Genomic DNA, 23,758 nt, shown 5'->3' with positions numbered 1-23,758 from the left:
ATACACACTCCCCAGCACCAGGGGTTCCTCTCCAATCGTCCCCTTAATAAATACGTACCGTCCCTGTGGATCCACCCATTGAGTGGAGTGAATATAGGACAATCTGCGGTGTACCAATATGGCCACCCCTCTGGAGCCCCTAACAAAGCCCGCATGGTAAACCTGCTGATAGCCATACAGCTGTAAACATAGGGTCTTATTACCTAACAGGTGAGTTTCTTGTAGTAGCAGGATATCAACTCCCTCCCTTTTCGCCTACCGCAGAACCGCCCCCCTCTTTACTTTGTCAAGCATTCCTCGCACATTCCAACTTATGACACGCATGGACGCTCTGGGGCTCGGTGGCCTAATCCCTGTAGCCGGCATTTGGGAACATTTGCCATAAATATCCTAACAGTGGGCCCGTTAGGCGTGTACACAAGAACCATTGAGATTCCCTAGCTGCTGTGCGACTCAACCCGAACAGAACACCCCCCAAAACTGACCCCACCCCCAACTACCACCCCCATACCTCAAAACACTGAAGTACCTGTCGCAGTAGGAACAGCCCTAGGTCCCAAACGTAAGACCCAAGACCGCCCGCACCAATGGAGCCCCTGCGAACAGCCCATACACCCAACTCCCCCCCCAACCCCCAACAAGCCCTAAGCAAGGGGAAAAGTCCGCCCCTCATTCATCTCCCCCCCCACCCCACTGCCCCAAACAGTCGGAAACGCTGAAAACCATGTAACCCAACTGCTCCTTCTCAGCACCATGATTACACAACCCAGGCCTCTGCAGCCCACTATGTACTGTAAAGGCACATTGACATCAAAATTCCGCTGCCTACAGCTCGATAGTTCAAGGATCAGTTAATGGAGGTTCGGGGGCATTCCCCTTCCCCCTCCACAGCTGGATCTGGATCTCCAATTACCTTTGCTCCGCGATCCCCTGTCGGTCCGCGATCTCGCCCCGCTCGATGATGAACCCGAATCCTGGCCCGGCGGGGTATGCACCCTCAACTTCACTGTCATCAGTCCAACGAAAGACTTCCTCTAGGGTGTCAAAGAAGTGGGTGCAAGACTGAAAGACCACCCGCAGCCGGGCCCGATAGAGTAGGGCATAGGGGAGCTTGAGGTCGCGAAGACGCGCCTTGGCCACTGTAAAGGACTGCCTCTGTTGTTGCACCAGTCTTGTATAGTCTGGGATAATCATGATCTTCTGATTTTCATATAGGAGGGGGCCCTTCGCCCGTGCCTGCTGTAGGATAGTATCCCGGTCGTGGTAGTTCAATAGCTTTGCTATCACCGGCCGAGGACGGGCCCCCACCGGCGGCTTTTGCATGAGAGCCCTATGTGCTCGCTCGATCACGAAACATCGTGAGAGGGAGTCCGGAGGGAGCCAGTTCTCCAGCCACTGGGCCAGGAAACTCTCCATGTTGCCTTTCTCGCAGCCCTCCGGGAGCCCAAGAAGCGCAGGTTATTTCGCCGGGCCCACCATTCCGCATCCTCCACTCGGAGCGCAAGGCCTTTCTGGACAATCTCCATGCTGGTAACTTTGCGCTTCAGGGCCGCCACATCGGCCTCCACTCCAGAGATTCTGGTTTCTGCCTCCGTGATGCGGGCCACAGCGTTGCGTAGATCCTGACGTAGCAAGGTTACATCCGCACCTACGGCCCCTATTTTTGCGTCCAGCATGTCTTATAGCTGCCATCAGCTCCGCATTGTCCGGCCCAGGGTCCTGATGGCCACCCGTGGCTCCCGTGCCTCCACTCGGCCCCGCGAATTGTCGATAGGCCCATGTTTCGCCGTCCCTCCACCACTCCCACCTCTTGTCATTGCCAAAGGCAGACGGGGACACTCATCAGGGGCCAGCAACCGCGTCGACCAGCGCACCGTCTCTGCGACCGCCAGTCAATGAGGGATGCCCAGCCCTTGTGCCTCCTCTAGTCCGGCGCCAGTCCGTCTGGCTAGGCGGCAGGATCTATGCCCCATATCCACTCCGCCGGATGTCCAGTGAGGAGGGCAGCCCCAGCTCCTTCCAGGCCACTAACAACCTGCACCAGCCAAATGCACCTGGCCACCAGCTACGGCTCACAATCCCTCACTCCTCCGCCGATGCTCCCATCCATTCCGCGGCACCAGGAGGGCGACACATGTCCTGCCAGTCTCTGCGTACTCCCAGGCAACCTTCCTCCACTGCTGCTCACAAGGCTGTGCTGGATCCCACTCGAGGCCGGGCTCCCCCCCGCAACTCCTCAGCCACGTCCACTGAAGGCCGACCTGCCCCCCGAACACCAGACGAACAACCCCACTGCGGTAGCCGCCACCACAGGTGGCGCTAAAATCCAGCTCCCGGCTCTGCCACAGGTCTCCAGGCCTCACCCTTCGAGAGCCCCAGCTCAACCACGAGGAGAGGGTCTGGCCACAACAGCAGCTGTCCCCTCCCAGCAGGCGTCACTCTGAGGCCGCAGATGCCACGCGGGGAGTTTAGTGAGCACCCATACCTCCGGGCCTCACTCCGCTCCTCACAGCTGCCACCAGAGCGCCAGGCCCGGGGACCACGAAACTCGAGGCCCCAGCTTCTCCACTCCAGACCAGCCTGCGGATAGCTGCTCCTCTCCCACCGACTCCGGGCACCGCAGCGCTCCGCAAACATCACCGGAGCGCAGCAGCTCGGACTAGCGCACAGTGTCTTTCCTCCGGGCAGCAGGGTAATTCGGGGGAACAGGATATTAGGCGGATAATTCACGGGCGGGACGGAGCTCTACTAGGCTGCGTCCACTATGTTGGCCCGCGTAGCCACGCCCCCTACTTTTTCTGTTTTGAAATTTTCTTTTTAAAGAAAGTTGGTGAAAATGGCTATTGTAGCCTTCAATAGTCTGTAAATACTTTGTTTTTAAAAATTAGATTTCTCGACGTAGAGGCTATAGGCCAAAGGGTAACATTGAAAATGTGTTGCACCATCCATAAGGCACTTTCCAATCTTGGTCCGATCTATCTTGCAAAGAAATTCACACCCTACTGTCCCTCTAGATCTCTCTGCTCATGCTCCAAACATCTTTTAGAGGTTCCCCGAGTTAGGAGGGCAAGACTAGGGTGTAAGGCCTTCTCCTACCTTAGCCCGCGCTATTGGAATGAGCTCCCCCTGCACTAACGACAGTGCTCTAATCATTTACAATTTAGGAAACTGCTGAAGACCACCCTTTTCTGTTGCTGATCTTAGCTGCAATCGCATTATATCTATGTTACCTGTCTGAAGCGCAGAGATACTCCTTCGGGAGTCGATTCTGGCGCTATATAAATAAATAAATGTATATATTTTTAAAACAAAAATGTGCTCTGTGATGTCGAGCATGGGTGGGACAAGTCCATATGGAAGAATGTTTAAAATCAAAAATGCATTTAAAGACTCTTGGCCTAGATATTGAAAGGTGTTTTAACATTTTACTTCAGTAGGAAGGTGCTAGTTGGAAGGTGTAAAGAGTGCCTCCTGCATCCCAAGATTATTGATTTAATGTAGAGCTAATACATTGAAAATAGAAAAATAGTGCCTACATTTACAAAACGGAAGAAATGAGATTTAGCAGGGGTAGTGTGACTAAACTTGCACGTTCTTGAGGAAAGCACTTCAGGATTGTTTCTTCCATCCTAACTCTCATTGACAATCCCGTTACCTGATAAATTGTCGGTAACCGTAATTCACTAAATTTACTAAGTGAATTCTGAAAGACTGCTGACATTTCTCCACGGGGAACATCACTTACAACGCATTTTTTACAACGCACTACCATTACATCGCAACCATTACAACGCATACCATTACAACGCATTGCGCTGGGGGGCGCTCTAGGATAGGGAATATATTTAATTTACTATCCAACACCTTCCCTGCTATCCACGGGGACTGGAGTTGGAATAGTAAATTAAATAATTCACTATCCAGCGCCTAAAAGCATTATGCGTTGTAATGGACTGCGTGGTAAAAACCGCGTTGTAAAGGCATGCGATGTAAAAGCATGCGTTGTAGTGACACCAATCCTTCTCCACATCTCCTGGGCTTCTAGCAAGTAATTGGCAATTGTCTCTAAACTTGGAATCAGTACTTACAAAATGAAAATTATGGCATTCTTTGTATGATGAATACTGGCTCTCACCAAGATCTAAGTCTGATTTTCCTCGCAGCCCTATTCGTTGGGCACAGGAACAAGAAATGCCTCCGATCTTCTGATGCTTCACATCCTAGGTAAAACGTTTGTCCTATATTTCTAGATTTCATTCAGCCGTTTTGACTACAAGTTGAACACTATTTTATTCACCAAGGCAAACAGACTGATATATTTTTTTAAGAAGCCCTCCAACTCTGCAGTAGTTGTTGAATTGTCATACACGTTTTTCATTCTGATCAGTCGTCGCTAAGTGTCTATTTGTTCTGACCCAGTTTTATTTCAGTTTAATTACAAATGAGCATTTGGTGTGATAGTTGCAACTGACCCTTGTTCCTAGTGCCATGGTTTACCATGGCTTTCACAGAGTGGTTAATGTAACTATTTAGGACCAAGCCCTCTCTTGACTAGGTCTGTTAGATTGATAATGTCCAATATCAATCAATCAATCAAAAATTGTTTTATTTAGACACTCCAGTCCATTAAAGTGGCTAATGCGAGTAAAGAACAGCAGCAGATCACATACATTTTAAAAAAGATTGAGATAAATATTGATGAATAACAGCGTCGCAATAATGCATTTAGTCCGTTCATGTAGAATAAAAGACCAATAAAAACTTGAAGCATGCAGAACTTAAAACGTGTCATGCTGATGCCATATAAGTAAGCCTAAAGGGATCAAGCTTGGGTCTAACAGCGTGTGTGCATGTCAAAGCTTTTTATCAGACGCTTAGCTTTGTGTGTCTTAGCGTGAAGTGATCTTTTACGTTTATCGCTGTGGAGCAGTTTGCGATTTAAGCTTACCATAATAAGCTTAAATACCATAATAATCATTGGAACTTCGTGATAAGACAATACATTTGGCTTTCAACAGTTGAATACTGAACTTCTTAGAGTGAGATTTACATCATAATCCTAATAAGCAGTGGAATTTCATGAAATGGCAGTAAAATGTGCTCTTTGCAGTTGTTCACTAAAATTCAGAAAGAGGTAGGGTTCAAAGGACTGAGGGGATTAAGATTTTCAATATTCACTTCGGATCTGCTAAAGAGTATGACACAAGCCGGCAAAAAGCTAGGAGTTCCAGTGACGGCAGGGTAGATCAGGTTCGTCAACGGTCAGCAAAGTCTGATGGTGATCACAATTTAACCCACATGTAAACTCCCTTCACCTAGCAGCCTGCCTTTTTATTCCCACTCCAGGTTGGTTTTTATGGGCAACAACTGAGCAAAAACAAAAGGTATGCTCAAATGTCTAAATGTAGAGCGTCATTCCCAAAACCACCCAGGCTTAAAATAAATTTGCTATTGACCAGCTCAAGGAGCAAAAAGGTAAGTCTTTGACGATGATGCCCTGGCTTCAGTTATCGCTGAGATTTTAGACAGGTTGCCAGTGGCTGGTGACCTGTTTGATTTAAATGGGGGTGACAATCAACAGCCTGCTATGTTGCCGCATTATTTGTGTCTAAGGATTTAATACTGAGCCAAGGGCGCTAATGAATTTAGGACAGTGGTTTAATTCTTTAGGTTTTTGTTCGCTCTGTCCAGAAATGTTATAAGGTTGGTAATAACTTGCGGTAGAGCTTGGTACAAAAGACATTTGATGGCTGCTGGTATTGTCCATGTCCCTTCTTTATTCAAGAGATGATGGCGGAATCTTCTGGGTTCATCAAGGAGGGCAGGACATATACAGAGCAAGTGTATTATTGATTTCTGGAGGGGGCCACATAGACAACACGTTTTAATGGCTGGTTGATACACTCACGGGGGCAATAGATCTAGCGATGAGAAGCAGCCCATCCAAAGTTAGCCAAACATAACTTTTTATAGTATGACTAGAATGGTTCTGTAACGGATTTTGGACCCCTCTTCAAGCATAACTGGCAAGGACTAAATAGACATGTTTTTTGTACTCAAAGTCTGGTAGTCCAATGCAAAATATTCCATTTATACCTCTTTTTTTTTAGAGTTGCTTTAAACTGCTGGTGTGATATATTTTGCTTATACAAGGAGGAATTACCTTTTAGCTCCAAGGCATTAAGAGTGTCCGACCAAGCATTTGGGGGGCCCTGGCTGTTTTCAGGAATGGTTACTAGCCAGATGTGTGCTGAGTGCATGAACTTTAGGATGCTTGCTTCCTAGTTGAGAAGTTGGTCCCACAACTTCTATTCCATCCTGATCTGGGATAGCGAGCTGTTAAACGGGAGTTTGAACAGTGACCTGAAGACTGCAGTCAGAAGTGTTCAAGAAGATGCCGAACTTCCCTGGCAAAGCTTCTGTCCCGTATGCCATTGTCGGAATACATTTAGCATGAACTATTTTCAGCAAGGGTTCAAGAGTATGCTGTTTTGTGCTCTTGAAGATGGTTTGGAAGGCGAATTGTAGTGAGGAAGATTTTGGTTTTAATGAATTAAGATGTTAAATGGCTTCCCTTATCATCCAGTCAGCACCCCAAATATGTATATTTAGTTGATCTGGTCCGGCGATGGTGGTTTAGTTGCCATGCGGTAATGTCCAGTATATTTTGGGGTTTTAATTGGTGAGGATCTTCCAGATTCTTCTGTATGCCTGCAAGATTCCATGATCCATTTTTTTCCCTTACTGATCCCAAAGGTTCCTCCACCTAATGTCCACTGTATAGGTGATCATTGACACATTCATATTAGTCCCCCGAACGTTGCCCACCGTGTGCTCCCTTATTAATTTGTTTTGCTTATAAATTAGTCTTGTGGCTGATCTCATCCAGTTTGCCTCTTGGGGAGCACTACATTTGGGTGAGGAATCTGAATTTTTGTACCTTTTAGTCAATGTTGGCTTCCGTGCTTTTGCAAATGCCGATTTGTATATCCAATATTTAAGCCTGATGCAGGTGCTGTAATCTGTGTTACATAATGCAGCGCATTCTGTACTACCTTCCTCGTATATTTTCTTTTGGGATGTGATTAGTACTCTGACCATCTAATATCTTCTTGTTCATCATTGATGTTGCATGCAATACCCAGAATACATCTGTACCAGTAATTCATACAAGAGGTACCTGCCATGTCTTGTCTTTGAGAAGAGCACCTGGCACATGACGGATCAAATCTTTCTAATGCATCACAGCTCGGAGCGTACCAAACTTCATTCAGTTATTCAATACGTTTCTCAGAATGCATAAGGTGTAAATAGATTCAGCTAGTGAAATAAGTTTTGGTGTTTACTATCCATTTGAACTCAGTTAGAACGTGTGTTTGTCAATCTTGATTCTTCTCATAGACTTCTGATGCAAGTCCTTTGTAACTGAAACGTTGGAGGGTTGCGTAGGGGACTTAAGACAAGCATGGCACTTGATGTAAATCTTATTTATGAATCCTAATTCAATGTTTCTTAAAAATCTAAATGCATGCAGTACTTTCAACGCAGTGCTTTACTTTAACTGTAAGTTTAATTATTTTGGTACAGCACGTTTACTTTTCCTGTTTTGTCCCACAGTCGTAGAGATCTGGAAATTGAGAGGCCTGCGTTTGGTATCGATGATAACATAACGAAAACACTCCAGTAAGTAAACCCAGTAAATGCATTTCTTGTTCAAAACAATTTAGTAGTCTTTCCTACAGCAATAATATGGTATGGCACTTGTGCCAGTCAGTGTTTCAGTTCAAATGATTTGTAAATGACAGTACACCATGTTAAGTTGAAATTGTTTGAGTTTTGAGGCCTAAGACACTTGGGGAAGGAACACTGTGCTTTTCTCCTTACCAAACTAGTTATGACGTCTTTGGGCTTATTTCTCTCCATTGCTGTAAACTTAATCTGTTACCCACAGGCGTGGTAAAGAGTTGGTGGCTCTGTTTGAGTAAATGCACGTGGACCCTTTCTCTTTGATGGCCAGCCTTCAACTGCCTCTCCACAGTTGTTTGAGTCATGTTGGACAGGCAGTTGGTTCAAGCAAGGTGTTGTCTAATAATGCGGTCAGGGAACTGACCTCTCCTACTACATGTTTTTATGTGTTCTTGTATGTTTCTTACTTAATACATATTTGCGTTTTGAGTGCAGTAACCGGTCATGTTTATTGCTACTTAAGTTAATGTTAATTTGCATTTAGTATGTTTTGATTCTAACAACCAACTAAATAGATACCGCCTATCATAAATGCATAAAAAGGCAGGACAACTTGTAATTTTAATTTAAAACAATATCATTTTGCATTCAGTGGATTTAATTTGCATTTCAGTACAGATAGTGCACAAAATCATCCAGTCGTGTGAATTACTACCGAGTGGCTTGTAATTAGTGTTTCATTCTTTGTGTGACCAGGATTTGTATGGGATCATGACAGTCTCAAGGGGGAGGGGTCCTGCTTGCAATCACAGGCTTGCATGCATACATGCTGTGTGCATCCGCTGGCACATTAAAACTAGGCTTATTGACTTTGTTCCATTTGCATCACCAAATGTATACACTCTGTGCCTCTAGTGACGTTTTGGTATTTTATTAATTTTACATTACTACTTTTAATATTTTTATTTTTATGATTATCCCTTAATGTGTAGTGATTGTTGTGTAACATCACCTCCTTGGATGTAATGTAAGCCCACTTCTTAGCACTGGCGGCCCTCCACATTTTGAACAGGTGCAGCATTGAGGCTGGGATCGCACAGCGCATGGTGACCACGGTCTTTCAAAACCATTTTGAAAAGGTTGACACCCTTGTGGCTGCCAATAGCAGTTACTTAGGCTGTGGCTGGACTGCTCCAAATAACAATACCTACAAGGTAATGGCTACATCCCAATAAGTGGAAAACTAAAGAATGCGCACACACTCCAGTAATTTGTAAATGCCCCCAATCATTCCTTTTGATCCATTTCCCAAATAAACATCCATGTTTAATCTTTAAATCATCACTGTGTTGATTTAAGTCTACAACCCTGCATATGATCTTTGCAGACCTTATCAGAATTATTGCCAAACTGTGAAACAGAGCAAACATGATCATTGAACATTCCAACTGGTGATAGGGACCATAAAACCAGTGACCATCTAAGTGTGTGCTTCTGTGTAAGAGATCAAGCAAAAAAGTGAAAGTACTTGTAAGAAGCCGGAGTTGAGCAAGAGAATGATCTGAGCAAGAGAACTCTCAGAGTAGGTGAAGTTAAATATGTGAGAAGGGCAAGTAAGTGGGGTTTTCAGGGAAGGAAGGAACTTGACAGATGACCAAGAATGTGTGCATGTCTGAGAGGATCATTTCATTGAGAGTTGTGTGAGTGTGTGACTGAAAATGTAATCGTAAGAGGAGTGTGCCGGTCAGAAAGAGGGGTCTTTGGGAGAAGGGTGGAAGAAGGTGAAGCTAGAGGATATGTGAAAGGGAGATGTTATAAAAGAGTTTATAAAATACAATAGGGAGATTACCTCTAGGAACATTGTGTGTTGTGAGCTTAAGAGAAGTGAGCATGAAAGAGAAGATATCAGAGGATGGACAGATGGGTGTGTGAAAAGTAGGATAGAGGATGGTATGTGAAATAGAGAAAGGGACATTTAGGGTTGAGAAGAGAGTGTGAGGCTCGCGCATTTGAGAAAAGGAAGGGGAAAAATTATAAGAGTTGAAGACGGGGCACATGAGTACACGACCAGTGTTTGCAGAAGAGTACTAGGTGGATATAACCACCAATAGAGGGTACCTAATGACGATCTCCCTGGTTAATAATTACCACATAAAAGGTTCTTGGGAAAAGGAGACAACAGTTTTTTGTTGTTCTAGGTTATCCGCAGGTATCTCATGAGAACAGATCACCTCATCCACTTGTTGTGGCATGCTTCATTATTGGTTACCTATCCACGCCAAAGTAAGTGAATACCACCTTGGTGGACTCAACCACTATACAGGACTTCATATGAAGTAAACTGTACAGTTGCCGGGAGCAATGTTTTTTTTATACTAAAAATATAAAGTATACACCGTGTGTGATTATTTGTGGGGGCACTCTAGATATGATTAAAACCATTTCTTATGGATGTAGGATGAAGAGTAATGACTCATCCATCCACTATTTCCTGGCAAACATGTTTTGGCCTTCTATGCCTCTGCGGGTCACCGACCTTTATCAGGGCTTCAATTGATTTAGTATCCCTGTCTATATCACATTCATTCCATGCATCACAGTAAGGAATACATATACATTTATATTACCTGCTTGGTTTATCCTGGAACCTGCAGAAACCTAAAACCGTTCTCGGAAATGTACTACTTGAGAAACAATGTAAAAGCACCATCATTTCGTGGAGATGGCAAAATCACACCTAAGTACTTGTAATCCAAGTAGTATAGTGCATGGTCCTAGTTCTAACACTAAAATACAGTAAACATGTTCATGTGTTCCCACTCAATCATAAGTTTCACTTACCCTCATATTGATTTAGTTATGTGTCTGGGACATGAAGAGGAGGCTCCTCCCTGTAGTTACACACTTTTTGCTGGGGCATGAAAAAAAATGCATAGTCAATTAGTCTGAAATGTCAGGTTTTAACAGATGACTGACTGGTTCTTGATTTTTGATTAGACTCGCAACATAAATTTGGACTGTGCTTCTGGACATTGCTCAATTCTCCTGAAAAACTCAATTACTTCTGTGTCTAGTACCAATGTGTGCTCAGCGAGTACTATATATTTCTCTAAGACTCACAAACATATAAGACAAACTCACATGCAAGTTGTTGCGTATACGTGCCAGTATTCTTAAGCCATAGTGATCACTTTAATTGTCACTTTTTTAAGGGAAATGCATGCAATAGCAATCAGTGATGTCAATCATAGTGATGATTAACATTATAGCCGCAAAAACTTTAGCGTCTTAATCATGGTGATGTAGTGTAAACAGTGGTGGTGTGGATAGGTCACTGATGATGAAGCTTGCCACAATAAGTTGGAGAGATGATGTATCCTGTTCTTAATGTAATACCTGCTGGTAACCTAGGAGTAAAAAACTATCCCCTTTTCCAAACCAAAGTAACTTTTGTGTGATAAGTACTAGGTGGTTGCCTAGGTTGCCGCCAGCAGAGGGTGCCATATTTCCAGTCCTAAGCAGCAAACGGGTTACCATTGCTATTGTGGGAGGTACAGGTTAAGTTAGATTGCACAGCTGTTGCCCTAGGTGTAACTTTGTTGTGATTTGAAGCTCAGTATTAAAATTTCCATTTCTCAAAAGTCAAAACGATTTGTATTGCCACTGCTTGTGTTAATCCATGACACAAATGAAAAATTGACCTCTCTCAAAATGTGAGCCGGGTTTATTTTCGTGTTTTAGCTACCTTGTAATTTACTTGTTCTTGTATGTATGTCAGAACTGTGTAATGCTCCGCCTGCTTCTGTGACCTGCCCTGAAGTTTAAGTTTATTTAAAACATTTGGACCTCCAGTGAGGTTCACACATCAATTAACTAGTCATCGTCATTTCCTTTATTACGGCTTTGTGCAAACCATACAAGGCGTAATACATACAGTAAATGCAGATACTACAATATAACAAATGTTGAAAATACAAATATTATGATATAACACGTATAAAAAGGACAAGTACAATATAAAGAGATAAAATAATAGAAAGCCCTGCCAACACAGGTGATTAGCTTAAAAAGTCCTATAAAAGGAAAAGTGAATGTTTCATATTACTAGTCCTACTCGGAATAAAAGTTCATCCTTTAACAATCTGCTTTGTTGGGGGCGTGGCTTCGACTCCGCCGAGCATGGTCGCCTGAGCCCCGAGCTCCGGGCTGATCTCGGTATTTATCCTGACCGAGAACCTCCCCGGCGGCGCCACTGACCCGGTGTGGTTCCTGACCGACGTGGAGCGCATCGGCCGGACATGAGAAGGGGCCCGCGGCTGTCTTGCAAGCGGCAATTTAAACGGAGCCCGGACTGCGGCGGTCGGCCCTTTTGCCGAGGGCCCGGAACACGGCCCGGGACACGGCCCATTGGCGGGGATAGACGTGGGTGCCTGGCGCTGGGGCCCGCGTACTGGTGGTCCCGACTGACCAGCGGCAACGACCGGAGGTCCCGACGAGAGGGGGCTGTGGCGTCATCGCCTCCGGGCAGCGGAGTGGAGTGGTCCCGGAAGGGGGACCCATATACGGTGGACCCGGCGGGGCTGCTACTCAGGAGCGCCGGTCTGCCTTGTTTGGCTCACTGGAACCACGGACCCCGACTGGGGAGCAGAGACGCCTCGGAGCTGTGAGAGGGGAGTGGCGCCTGGCCTGCTGGGGCACGGTAGCCATGCTGGAAGACTAGAGGCCACTGGGTTTGCGGTTTGCCCAGGATCGGACTGAGAGGGGCCCTGCCCTTGGCCCAGTGCAGACACGGTTGGTGACGTCTTGGTGTCTACGCCACGGGTCCCTGGACTTGGGAGGACTTCAGGCCCCCCGGCGCGGCCCTCCTGTGCACGGGTGAGGACCTGGGGGCACGTTGGCGCTCCCCCTAGATCTGCCATCTGGGTATCCTGGTTCTCACCGAGGGGCCGGGGCGGCCTAGCGTCACTGGTGGGCATCATTGACGGACGTGGGGCCTAGCGAGTGGGAGCCCCCATTGGAGCACCGGGTACCTGAGGCCAGACGGCGCCGCCCGGAGCCATCTTGTGGACGCAGTTCCGGCTCTTTGCTCAGACCGACCTGAGGGGCGGCGGCCCCCATTGCCACCCGGAGCACACCTCGAGACAGACTCTTGGCGATTGGCATAAGTGCGAGAACCGGTGGTGCAACATGGGAAAAACACGGAAGGGAGCGGGCACGGCACCACCTGACCAGTTTAAGGATTCTCTTGAGGCCCATGACCAGCGGCTGACGGATGGCCAGGCTACAGGGCTGCAACAGCAACAGATGGACCAGATCCTCAAGGCCATAGGGGACACAAGAGAGGCGCTACGGCAGGACATCGCTCAGGTCTCCACAGGCCTTGGCCTCCTGAAGGCGGACCACGACAAGCTCGCTGATCGAGTCAAGGCAGCAGAGCTGGTGCTAGAGACGCTGGAACCGGCCCAGAAAACATCGGACGCCACATTGGAGGACCTAACGCGCAGGGTGCGGCAACTGGAGAAGAGAGCGGCTGACGCAGAAGGGCGCAACAGGCGCAATAACATTCGAGTGGTGGGTCTGCCCGAAAATGTCGAGGGGAGCGACATGGTCTCATATCTGGAGAACTGGCTGCGAGATGTGGTGGTCCCTGAGGGCCTGATGCACTTCTATACACTGGAAAGAGCTCATAGGGTTCCGGCTCGACCTCCAGCCCCGGGCCGCCCCCCCCCCCCCGACCAGTGATAGCCCGGCTGCTACATTTCAGGGACCGGGACATTATTCTGCGGCACGCCAGGTCGGATGGCCCGTACAAGGTGGACAACGCATCCGTGTCTCTATTTCCCGATTATTCCCAGAGATCCAACGCTGCCACTTTTCCTTCGTCGCTGTTAAGAGGGCTCTCCGCGACGAGGGGGTGCAGTACTCTTTGCTGTTCCCTGCGCGCTTGAGGGTGCTGGTAGATGGAGTGGCGACGTTCTGCGACACACCGGACGACGCTTGGCAGTGGTTGGAACGGTACACAGCGGGCAAGGATGGCACGGGTACCTGGGCGGAGGCTGCGGAGGACCGGCCGAAACCACGTAGGAGCAGGCGCAACCGGAGGCGAGAGCAGAACAGGCGGTCCCCATCGGTGTCGCAGACTGATCTGGAGAGGCAGGCCGCCCTTCAGGCGGTGTCGATTATCTCTGGAGTGGTGACGGAGGCCCCGGCGGTGGACTCGGGCTCCCGGTTGGGCTCTGATGAAGCGGAGCTAGGAGGTTCGGATGGGGGCTCGGAGAACGACCCTGTGGAGTTGCCTCAGGTCACTCCGCAGACTGCCGATGGACTGATGGACGAATGATTTCCAGGAGGCTAAGTGAAGAACAGTAAGGAGGTGTGCTCAGCCTGTGGGGAAGACATTACCGGGGTTGATGGGGTCTTGCTGTCTGGGGCGCTAGGAATGCCGCTGTCACCTGTTTTACTGGGGTGTTGCTGGAGCGCGAGGAGACCCTGGTCCATTCAATGGGGCGGTGGTGCTGCTGGGGGGGAGGGGGGAGGTCTGTTCTTAGTCGGGATCGGCCTTTCACGGTGTGGTGGGTCTCTGGCTGTCCGGCCGGCTGGTGTGGAGTCACCTCCTCGATCTCACATAACTTGTGAGTCTCTGGTAGCTCCCAGAGTTTCCCTTGTTTGCGGGGGTAAGGTTTGGATGGGTAACAATTGTTTGGCGCCTGTTCTGGGGGTGGGTGGGTTGGGGGTTGGCTGGGGCTGTTGCAGGTTGCAGGGGATTGTCAGTGGGCCGACAGGGCTGTCGGGGACTGGACTACGCTATAGGCCTATCGATGGCGGCTAGATTGGAACTGAAATGTGTTACCTGGAATGTGCGGGGGCTCAACTCCATGAGGAAGAGATACAAGGTGCATGCATACCTGGTGCGCAGGGGGGTTCAGGTAGCTTTTCTGCAAGAAACGCACTTAACACTGTCAGAGGGGCAAGCGCTGCAGCGGCGATGGAGGGGGCAACTCTTCTATACTACCTATTCTGCTCATGCTAGGGGGGTGTTGATTTGGGTGCGAGCAGGTGTCCCCTTTCAGCCCATGACGACGAGGGTGGATTCAGATGGGAGGTTTGTGGCGGTACTAGGGCGACTGGATGGCCGGGATGTTACGCTTTGCAGTGTTTATGTTCCAAACTTTGATCAGGCCGCGTTCTTCTCTACACTGTCGAGGAGGTTGGCATCTATGCTGGTGGGCACGGTGTTCATGGGGGGGGGGACTTTAACTCGGTGGTGGATGTGGAGATAGATCGTTCCCACCCTCCGCTGGCTCAATCGGTGGTGCGCAGGGTGGCCGAGGCTCGGTGGAACTGGCAAGGGCAGTGGGGGCTTCTAGACGCCTGGCGGACGCATCACCCCATCGATAGGGATTATTTGTTCTATTCCACGCCACATGATCTACACGTGCGCCTTGACACTTTTCTTTGTACGGCTGGGGCCCAGGAACTCACGCGCAGCAGTGAATACCTGGCGAGGACCATCTCGGACCACAACCCTTGCTTACTTATGGTACTCTTGTCCAGACAGCGGCAGCCGATCCCCACGTGGCGGCTGAACCCGCTGGCACTGGAAGACCCGATATTCCACACGGAGGTGCAAGAGTGCATTGAGCGTTACTTTCAAGAGAACACGGGTACCGCGACCACTAGAGCGATCGAGTGGGACGCCTTTAAGGTGGTGGTACGAGGCGCGTGCCTCTCGTCCTCGGCAGGGGTACGTAGGTCACTGTTGGCTGATGTAGAGCGGGAGGAGACCTCACTGCGGCAGGTGGAGAAGGATAGCCACGTGGAGGGGGGCAATAAGGAGGAAGTGTTGGCTGCTAGGGAGCGAGTTGCCGTCCAAGTGGAGAGGCTCCGCTGCCATGATTACCGGGAGTACATGGTCCGAGCACACGCAGAGAGGGACCGGGTCGGTTCGCTGTTGGCGTGGCTGGCCAACCCTCAATCTAGGGGTACGCCAATACTATCGCTGACCACACCGGCCGGGGACTTGGTTTATTCACAACAGGAAATTAATGACCAGTTCCTAGCTTATTACTCGGAACTCCATCGGAGCAGACTGTCGGCGTTACCGGCTGGGTTGGATGCCTTCCTAGATGAGGCGCAGTTACCGCGGCTAAGCTCGGAGCAGGGTACCGCGCTGGGTGCAGCTATCACCCTGGAGGAGATCAGAACGGCGGTTAAGCACATGGCCAGAAAGAAAACGCCAGGGGGTGACGGACTCCCGGTGGAGTTTTACGCCGCATACATTGACCTCCTAGCGCCTCGACTACATCAGGTGTATGGGGAGGCGTGGGATCGGGGCAGGTTACCAGTGTCGACGAGGGAGGCGATTATAGTGCCGTTATTGAAGAAAGGCGGGCTTCCTACGGCTAGAACGGCATATCGCCCGCTCTCGATGCTCACCGTGGACTATAAGGTGTTTAGCAGGATCCTGGCTACGCGATTATCTGTCCATATGTGCTCTCTAGTACACCCGGACCAGTCGGGCTTCATCCCCACGCGGAACACCTCGACGTGTATACGGTGCCTGATACGGGTCATGGAAGTTGAGGGGGAGGGCCCCCAAGGCGCGGCCGTGCTCTCGGTAGACATCGAAAAGGCATTCGATAGTGTGGAGTGGCCATATCTGTTCTGCGTGCTTCTTCGGTTCGGGTTAGGGGACGGTTTCGTCCGCTGGACGCGGCTGTTGTATGAGTCTGCCACTGCTAGGGTCCGCACGGGCCGCTCAATATCTGCGGCATGCCCAGTGGAACGAGGCACCCGACAGGGTTGGTCTTTGTCCCCGCTCCTCTTCGCTTTGGCGATTGAACCTTTGGCAGCACAGGCTCGACAGGGACGGCATTATGAGGGGGTGTCCCTGCGCGGGGTGTCGCATTATATTTCCTTGTATGCCGACGATCTCCTGTTGTACTTGGCTGATGTGGAGGCTTCGGTGCGGGGTGCGCGGGCCTTGCTCCGTGAGTTCGGCGAATTGTCGGGGCTACGGGTTAACTGGCTTAAGACCTGTCTATTCCCCTTGACTCCCCGTTGCGTCCAGCCGGCGGAGCTCGGGGGATTGCGCTGGGAATCGGAGTGCCTGCCATACCTCGGAGTCTACATTTATCATACCGACTCGCACCTATATGAAGGGAATGTGGGCAGAGCCCTGAGGGGTATTAGAGGCAGCATGGGATTTTGGCGCACTCTCCCATTGTCTGTGGCCGGTCGGATAGCGCTGCTGAAGATGGTGGCCCTACCACGCCTGCTTTATTTTTTCCGCACGCTGCCGGTGTGGATCCCGCTCTCTTTTTTTCGGATGCTGCGGTCGATGGTGATGGGGTTTATCTAGGGCTCTGGCAGGAGACGTGTAGCTTTGAACACCTTGCTTAGGTCCCGGGAGGAGGGCGGCCTGGCGGTACCGGATTTTGAGTGGTATTACCTGGCGGCGCAGCTACAGTGGCTCACGCTGGCTGTGGCGCGGGAGTTTAGAGGCCCGGACGGCCCGCAGGGTCGGATTATACACGTCCTGTCCTTCATCGTGCTCCAGCAGGGGCTTCGGTTGGATCAGCTGACTTTGGAGGAGCGCACCCTTCGCCAGTGCTGGCTTCGTAGCCAAAAACGGGCTGGATGGGCCGCCCCCCCCTGGATAGGTTGCGGGAGCGCTGGGAGGGTGACATCGGTCGGCCGATACCGGAGACGACCTGGCCCCAGCTTGTACGTAGGGCCTGGAAGGGCACGCGCAATGTTAGGTTCCAACTAGTTCAATACTTTACTCTACATAGGGCGTATTGGACGCCGGCCAGGATCCAACGGGTCTTTGGAGGCGCGCACTCGGTATGTCCTCGCTGCAATACGGAGGGTGCTGATTTTGGGCATATGTTCTGGGCATGCGCGGGGCTTGGCACATACTGGGCTGATGTTATGTTTTGCTTGAATGAGGTTACGGAACGACAGTTAGCCAGACGCGCCGCTAATGATAAAGCGCTAGATGCGGCCAGGGCATGGAGCGCGCTAGTGGTGGACCTACAGGCACTGTCAGAAGCTGATGGGGATGATGAGGTTGACGTGCCGGCGAGCCAGGAGGGGGCGACAGAGGGGGAGAGAGCGGGGGCATTGGTTGAGGATGTGGCATGCTAGGCCGCATAACCAGCAGCAGGCGAGATTGTGCGCATGGGCCGAATGAGATGGAGGATGGAAGGGGTAACGTGCGCGGATTTGGGCAGCGCCTGGACTCCCGCTTGGCTGGGGAGCCGAACTTGGAGGAGCTCGGAAGGAGTCGCCCGCTTTCTCATGGAGGTCTATAGTATGTCACGAGAGAGACAGTAGAGGGCACACTGACAAGGGGGGGTGGGGGTAGTGGGGGTGGTGGGAAAGATGGATAGGGCTTTATTAGTTGGGGATGTTGAGACGCTGCATTATTGAGCATCACTGCGATGGAGGAACGTATGAAGCGTGACTGTGAGGTGCGCACACAGACTCAATAATAATTTGTTTGGTTAAAAAGAAATTCATTTGGGCAGTAGGGCCAGTTATTTGTTGGGGTCAGGGGTGGGGGAGAAACGGAAAAGCAGATACCAGATCGTTCTGTCGAGCAGATATCATTGTTTCCCTGTACGATTTCCTGGTCCGGTGTTTACTAGCTATTGCCGCCCGACCTCCGGGAGGCGGGCCACACGGATGTGTGAAGCTTGTTTTAAAACTGGTGTAGGTCATTGCTAAGTGATGAGACACTCGAAGCAACTGTCTGTATGTTTTCTATATATCTGCAATAAAAATACAGTTTACAAAAAAACAAAAAAAACAATCTGCTTTGTTATAACATGCCATAGGGATGATAAGAATTTTGAAATTGAGAACACATTTGGGATAGTAGTATCAAATCTGCATATTTGCATTTAGTGGCGGCCCTCAATCCCAACAATTTTACATAAGGGTTTGATCCAACAGACACAATATTTGCTCATTACAGGGAAGACCTCAAGCATGTAATGAATCTCAACCAGCGTGACAGAATCCCGTGGTTGGCCTTTATCAAGAGAGAACTACATCGTTTGGGACTCCCCGAGCTATGGGAGGTTCCTGAAAGAGGCTGTCAAAGGGTCCCTCGCAAAAGGCTGGTTGAAATATTCAAGGAGAAAAGTCTAGTTTATCTTGTGTGTGCACCCAATACCGGCACCCTGACTGAACAATTCCTGGATTCCAAAAATTCTTATCGTTTCAAAGGTTTTATGGACATCATATTTCCTATTTTAGCAAGGAAACTGTTCATGCAATGGAGGCTAGGCACCCTGCCCCTGAAAACCTTCACCTGCAAATGGACAATGCGGGATGATAAGAATTTTGAAATTGAGAACACAATTGGGATAGTAGTATCAAATCTGCATATTCGTATTTAGTGGCGGCCCTCAATCCCAACAATTTTACATAAGGGTTTGATCCAACAGACACGATATTTTATAGAAGTGGGACCAAAAAATAAAATGGGTTCAAGAGGCTCCTCCACTGCACATCCCACAGGGCAAATGTTTGAACTAATGGCACAAATTTTCCAAGTACTGGTAAAAGCTGATACAGGTAGAGTCCCAAACCTAAATGTAATGTAAAGTGCACATGCATAAGGATTGAGAATCAGATCTAAATAAGAATTGTATTTAAAGATGGATTTAGGGGGGCGTGGCCAAGATGGCGGAGTGAGTGGTCGCACTTGCCGCGATCTCCTCCGAGCCTGGGCTCCTAAACTGCTGAAATTTTGCTGATCTCCCCCCACGCTGCTGTCAATCGGCAACGGAAGGTGAGGGGGACCCCTGTGTCTCGGTCTCGAGAGACAAAGAAGCTTGGGGCCGCGATCGAGGGCCCCGGACGCCGTGTCGAGAACGGAGGTGGCCTTAGACACAGGACGGAGGTGGAGTCGGGTTCACCCTGCGGCGGTGGCCGAGCCTGGAGAGGTGTCCTGCAGCTGCGGAACCCACCCGGAGACAGGAGAGACACGTGCCGGACCCCGCGGAGGCTCCCGAAGGGCCCGACTGGCTGATCCCTGGAGGCGGAGGTGCGGAGGGCAGGGGGTGCAGGCCCGGGACCGGGCGCTACGTGAGGCCGGGGTCGCGGACCTAGGTGACGCTAGCAGGAACCCTCGACCTACATCACATCACTGGAGGTGCTGGGGAGGAATCATATTACGCCCCGGTGGAAGCGAGTGGTCCCGACGGGGAAGAGGAGGCCTCTAGGAGCCGGCCGAATACTGGGCCGCCGCTGAGAAGGCGGAATCCCGCAACGCCGCAGCTGCGGTCAATGCCCCCGGCCTCACCCCGAGGAGGGCCTGAAGCGGTGCGGAAGCGGGTCGAATACGCAGCGAAGACTGCACTACCCCCCCCCTGCGTGCTTGTGCCGAGTATTGAGGTGGATTGCTCGGGCCTGGCCCGGAGGTCTGGCGGGTCCCAGGAAGTGAGGACTGGATCGGTGGCGGCCCTCGCCCCAGGGGTGGAGGTACCGGAGACGAGTGCCTTGCTCAGTGAGTACCTGGGAGGCCGGAGGGCTGGGAGACTCACTCGACCGACGGAGGCTGCTGGTGGACCCAGGAAGGGATTGCGGCTCTGTCCCCTTGCACATACGCGGTCCGGGCAGCGAAGAGAGAGGCCCGATCGGACAGCTGGGAACAGAGTTGCCTACCGGCGTGGGAACCTACGCGACGCCGCGGCTGCGGCCTGCAGGTCCGGAGTTGCCTGTGGGCGGCGGGCTTCGTGGGCTGGGGTGGGGAAGGCCCCATCCGGCTCTCCCTCAACAGTGCCTAGGAGAGGCTGGGTGCCTGCTGGCCCAGTCTGGCGAGTGGCCCTCTGGGTCCATCAAAGGTGCGGTGGCATGGTGTGAAGGTGGCTGGCCTAGCCTGACCCCCAGGGCACGACTGCGCCAGGAACGAGGGCGCCCTGTCCCCGCTCAGACCGAGAGGCGCGGCCCAGGAAACGATCAGCGATTTAGGTGGTGATGCGGAGTGGTGAATGAGTTACGCATTGAGCGGTGTGGAACGCCACGCCTTCATTACCCACAGTTGAGACGGTGAGGTCCGGGGCAGGCCTGGCAAGTGGAACAGGACACTCGGGAGATAGCCGGATTGTGGGGTGTGCGGACTGCAGACGACGGCATAGGAGCACAGGGGACCCGAGAGAGCGGTGCGGGTCGGCTGGCTGGTGGCCCGGGAGAGTGGCAAGGGGCTGCGGCCACACAGTGTTTCTGTTAGCAGCCGAGGAGTCTAGTTTACCACTCAGAATGGCCGGCAATAAAGGAAATAAGAAGGGCGATCGTACCCTACCGGATATGCTGAGCAGGGGCACTGCGAGGCAGGATCGGGGACAGCATTCCCCAGGACAATTGAGCAGCTCCCAGGGGGCGAGCGGAGGGGAGCCGCCAGTCACCAGGTCCTTTCTTGAATCACTCTTCAGCTCCCTACGAGAGGACTTTCAGACATTTGAAGCAGGAGGTGGCGGGGGAGGTTCGAGAAGTGCGGAGGGAGGTCGATGGCCTGGGTGAGAGGGTGACCTCCGTAGAGGAGGCCGGACACGCCCGAGATGAAGAAATCACACAACTCCAGCAAGAGGTAATACGGCTTCGGGACCAACAAATCGATCTTCAATCGCACGCAGAGGACCTTGAGAACCGGTCCCGGAGGAACAACATTCGGGTCCGGGGTGTGCCTCTCGGAGAAGAAGGGGAGGACGCTGCGGGCTACCTGCGAGACCTGTTCAAAGAGATATTGGGTGAGCCAACTGACTTTCCTGTCAGAATAGACAGGGCGCATAGAGTGGGCCTGCGGCGCAGATCCTCGGCGCCCCCTCCCGACCTCTTGGCTTACTTGCCGGATTACCCCTTAAAGGAGAGGATCCTCCGCGAGGCCCGAACCAAGCCCTCTCTGGAGTTTAGGGGTCATCGCGTGGCCCTCTTCCAAGATCTTTCGGTGGTCACGCTGCAGAAACGCAAGTCCTTTAAAATAGCGACTGACTTCCTACGAGAGCATGATACTCAGTATTCGTGGGGCCACCCGTTTCGCCTCATCTTCCGATGGAATGGTACATTGCATCAGCTGCGCTCCCTTCAAGACACCTGCGGGGTGCTGGGCATCACTGCAACTGACGAGGACGCGCCCACCCCACGCCGTAGACGTGTCACTAGAGATGGCTGGCAGTCGGTCCCTGGCCGCCGGCACTCAGCCTCTTCGGCAAGACCGGATTCGCCTACTATCCGGGTGGAAATGGATAGCGCAGTGAGAGGAGTGGCCAGAGATACGGCGACCGGGGAGGTTGCGCTGACTGCCTAAGAAGAACTCCGGGGGGAGATCGACATTGCTTTCTTGGAATTGCAGGTTTGGGGGCCCGGGGAAGGGGGGGGAGCGGGTGGTTGCGTAGTGGCTGGACGTCCACTTTTGTGACTTTCCACAGACTTGTCCGTTATGGACCGGACTGGGACAATGGTTCCTTTTGGACAGTTTGAGGGAAGGGGGGTGCGGGGTGGGAGTTGTGGGGGGGGGTCTAGTTGGGGTGTGGGAGTTTCAGGGTGGGATCCCGGAGTTGGGTGAGGGAGAAGGGGTCGTCCAGTGCACCATGCAGGTACTTGTTGCTTTAGCAGCCTTCATTCATCTTGTCTTGGCCAGATGGGGACACGGTGCGCTTGCTGAGAGAAGGGAACAGGTTGCACAATGCGCTGCGCAGCTAATGGACACACTGGAGTCGGCCACACATGGCAGGTTGCCTAGCGGAAGAAGTTACGTGACCACATACTGTCTCCCCTTTGCCTTTTTGCTTCTGACACCGGGGTGGGTGCTCACACCTTCCACGGCCTCCGAACAGAGTGGCCACGCTTTCACACACACAATCCATTATGCCTCCTTACACTTTTAAGGTTATGACCCTGAATGTTCGGGGTTTGAATAATCCCGTCAAGCGCGGGCAGTGCTTTCTCTTCTGGAGAATACTCACGCGGACATATGCCTCCTCCAGGAGACGCACCTGCTGCCGCAGGACACACATGGACTACGCTCACATAAGTTCCCAGTCCAATTCTTCTCCTCTTGCACCACCAAGACAGCAGGGGTGGCGATTCTGGTGGCCAGACACTTTAAGGGGGAACATCTCCATAGGTTCACTCTGCAGAAGGGCAGATTGTTAGCACACAGGTTCAGGATGGAGGGACTCACGTTCACGATCGGATCCCTCTATAGCCCCAATGACCGACAGGAACGTTTCCTGCAGTCAGCGTTGGAGGATATCACTGCCTCGCCAGACAGACATATTATTCTCGGTGGAGATTATAATATGGTTTTCGACTCTGCCGTGGACAGATCGGCGCAGCACTCCCCGCAGGTCGGGGAATTCTCGGCCTGCTGTAAAGCGCGGCTGGCGGAGGTAGACCTTCTGGACCTTTGGCGTCACATGCACCCCACGGACAGGGATTACTCATATTATTCTCACGCGCATAAGACATATGCGAGGCTTGACCACCTTTTGGTTACGTCTCCGGTACAGGCGATGGTCTCGAAGACGGACATGGGGGTGTTATCTTTATCGGACCACGCCCCAGTTGAGGCCACGCTGTGTCTACCCCCCGCAATTCATTCTCCGAAGACATGGGGCCTCCGGGATACCCTGCTACATAGGAAAGTGGTGGTGGACCGTATTGAGGAGGTGCTCCGAGACTATCTGGCCCACAATGATAACGCTGACACCAACCGGGCCACACAGTGGGCGACCCTGAAGGCAGTCCTCAGGGGGGAATTTTTAGCGATCTCTGCAGCCGAAAACAAGGAACGACAGGCCAAGAGGGAAGAACTTACTGATAGGGTTCGTGAGCTTGAATTGATACACCGCAGGACGGGGGCACCAAGGATCTGGCGACAGCTCAAGGAAGCGAGAAAGCTTCTGGCAGCCCTGGATATGGACCGGGCGGAGTACGCGGCACTTCGGCTGCGCCACGCCTTCTATACAGGGGGAGACCGTTGTGGCAAGTTGTTGGCCAATAGGCTCCGAGTTGCACGTCAGAGCCAGCTCGTGAGGGAGATTTCTGACTCCGCAGGGAC

At 51.3% G+C, this 23,758-nt stretch overlaps 1 protein-coding gene across 2 annotated transcripts in view; it reads left to right on the top strand.

The window, feature by feature from the left end:
• NDRG3 (NDRG family member 3) overlaps nt 1–23,758 on the top strand; it is a 392,953-nt gene that overhangs the window by 205,647 nt on the left and 163,548 nt on the right. For both annotated transcript variants that reach the window (XM_086932352.1, XM_086932351.1), the window contains exon 11: nt 7,618–7,683. In XM_086932352.1, coding sequence (XP_086788478.1) covers nt 7,618–7,683 — 66 coding nt within the window. The remainder of the gene's footprint in view (nt 1–7,617; nt 7,684–23,758) is intronic.

The sequence above is a fragment of the Lissotriton vulgaris genome, chromosome 7, assembly GCF_964263255.1.
Source record: "Lissotriton vulgaris chromosome 7, aLisVul1.2, whole genome shotgun sequence".
Classification (NCBI taxonomy): Eukaryota; Metazoa; Chordata; class Amphibia; order Caudata; family Salamandridae; genus Lissotriton; species Lissotriton vulgaris.
The sequence above is the reverse complement of the archived record's forward strand: the minus strand, read 5'-3'. Positions and strand labels throughout refer to the sequence as shown.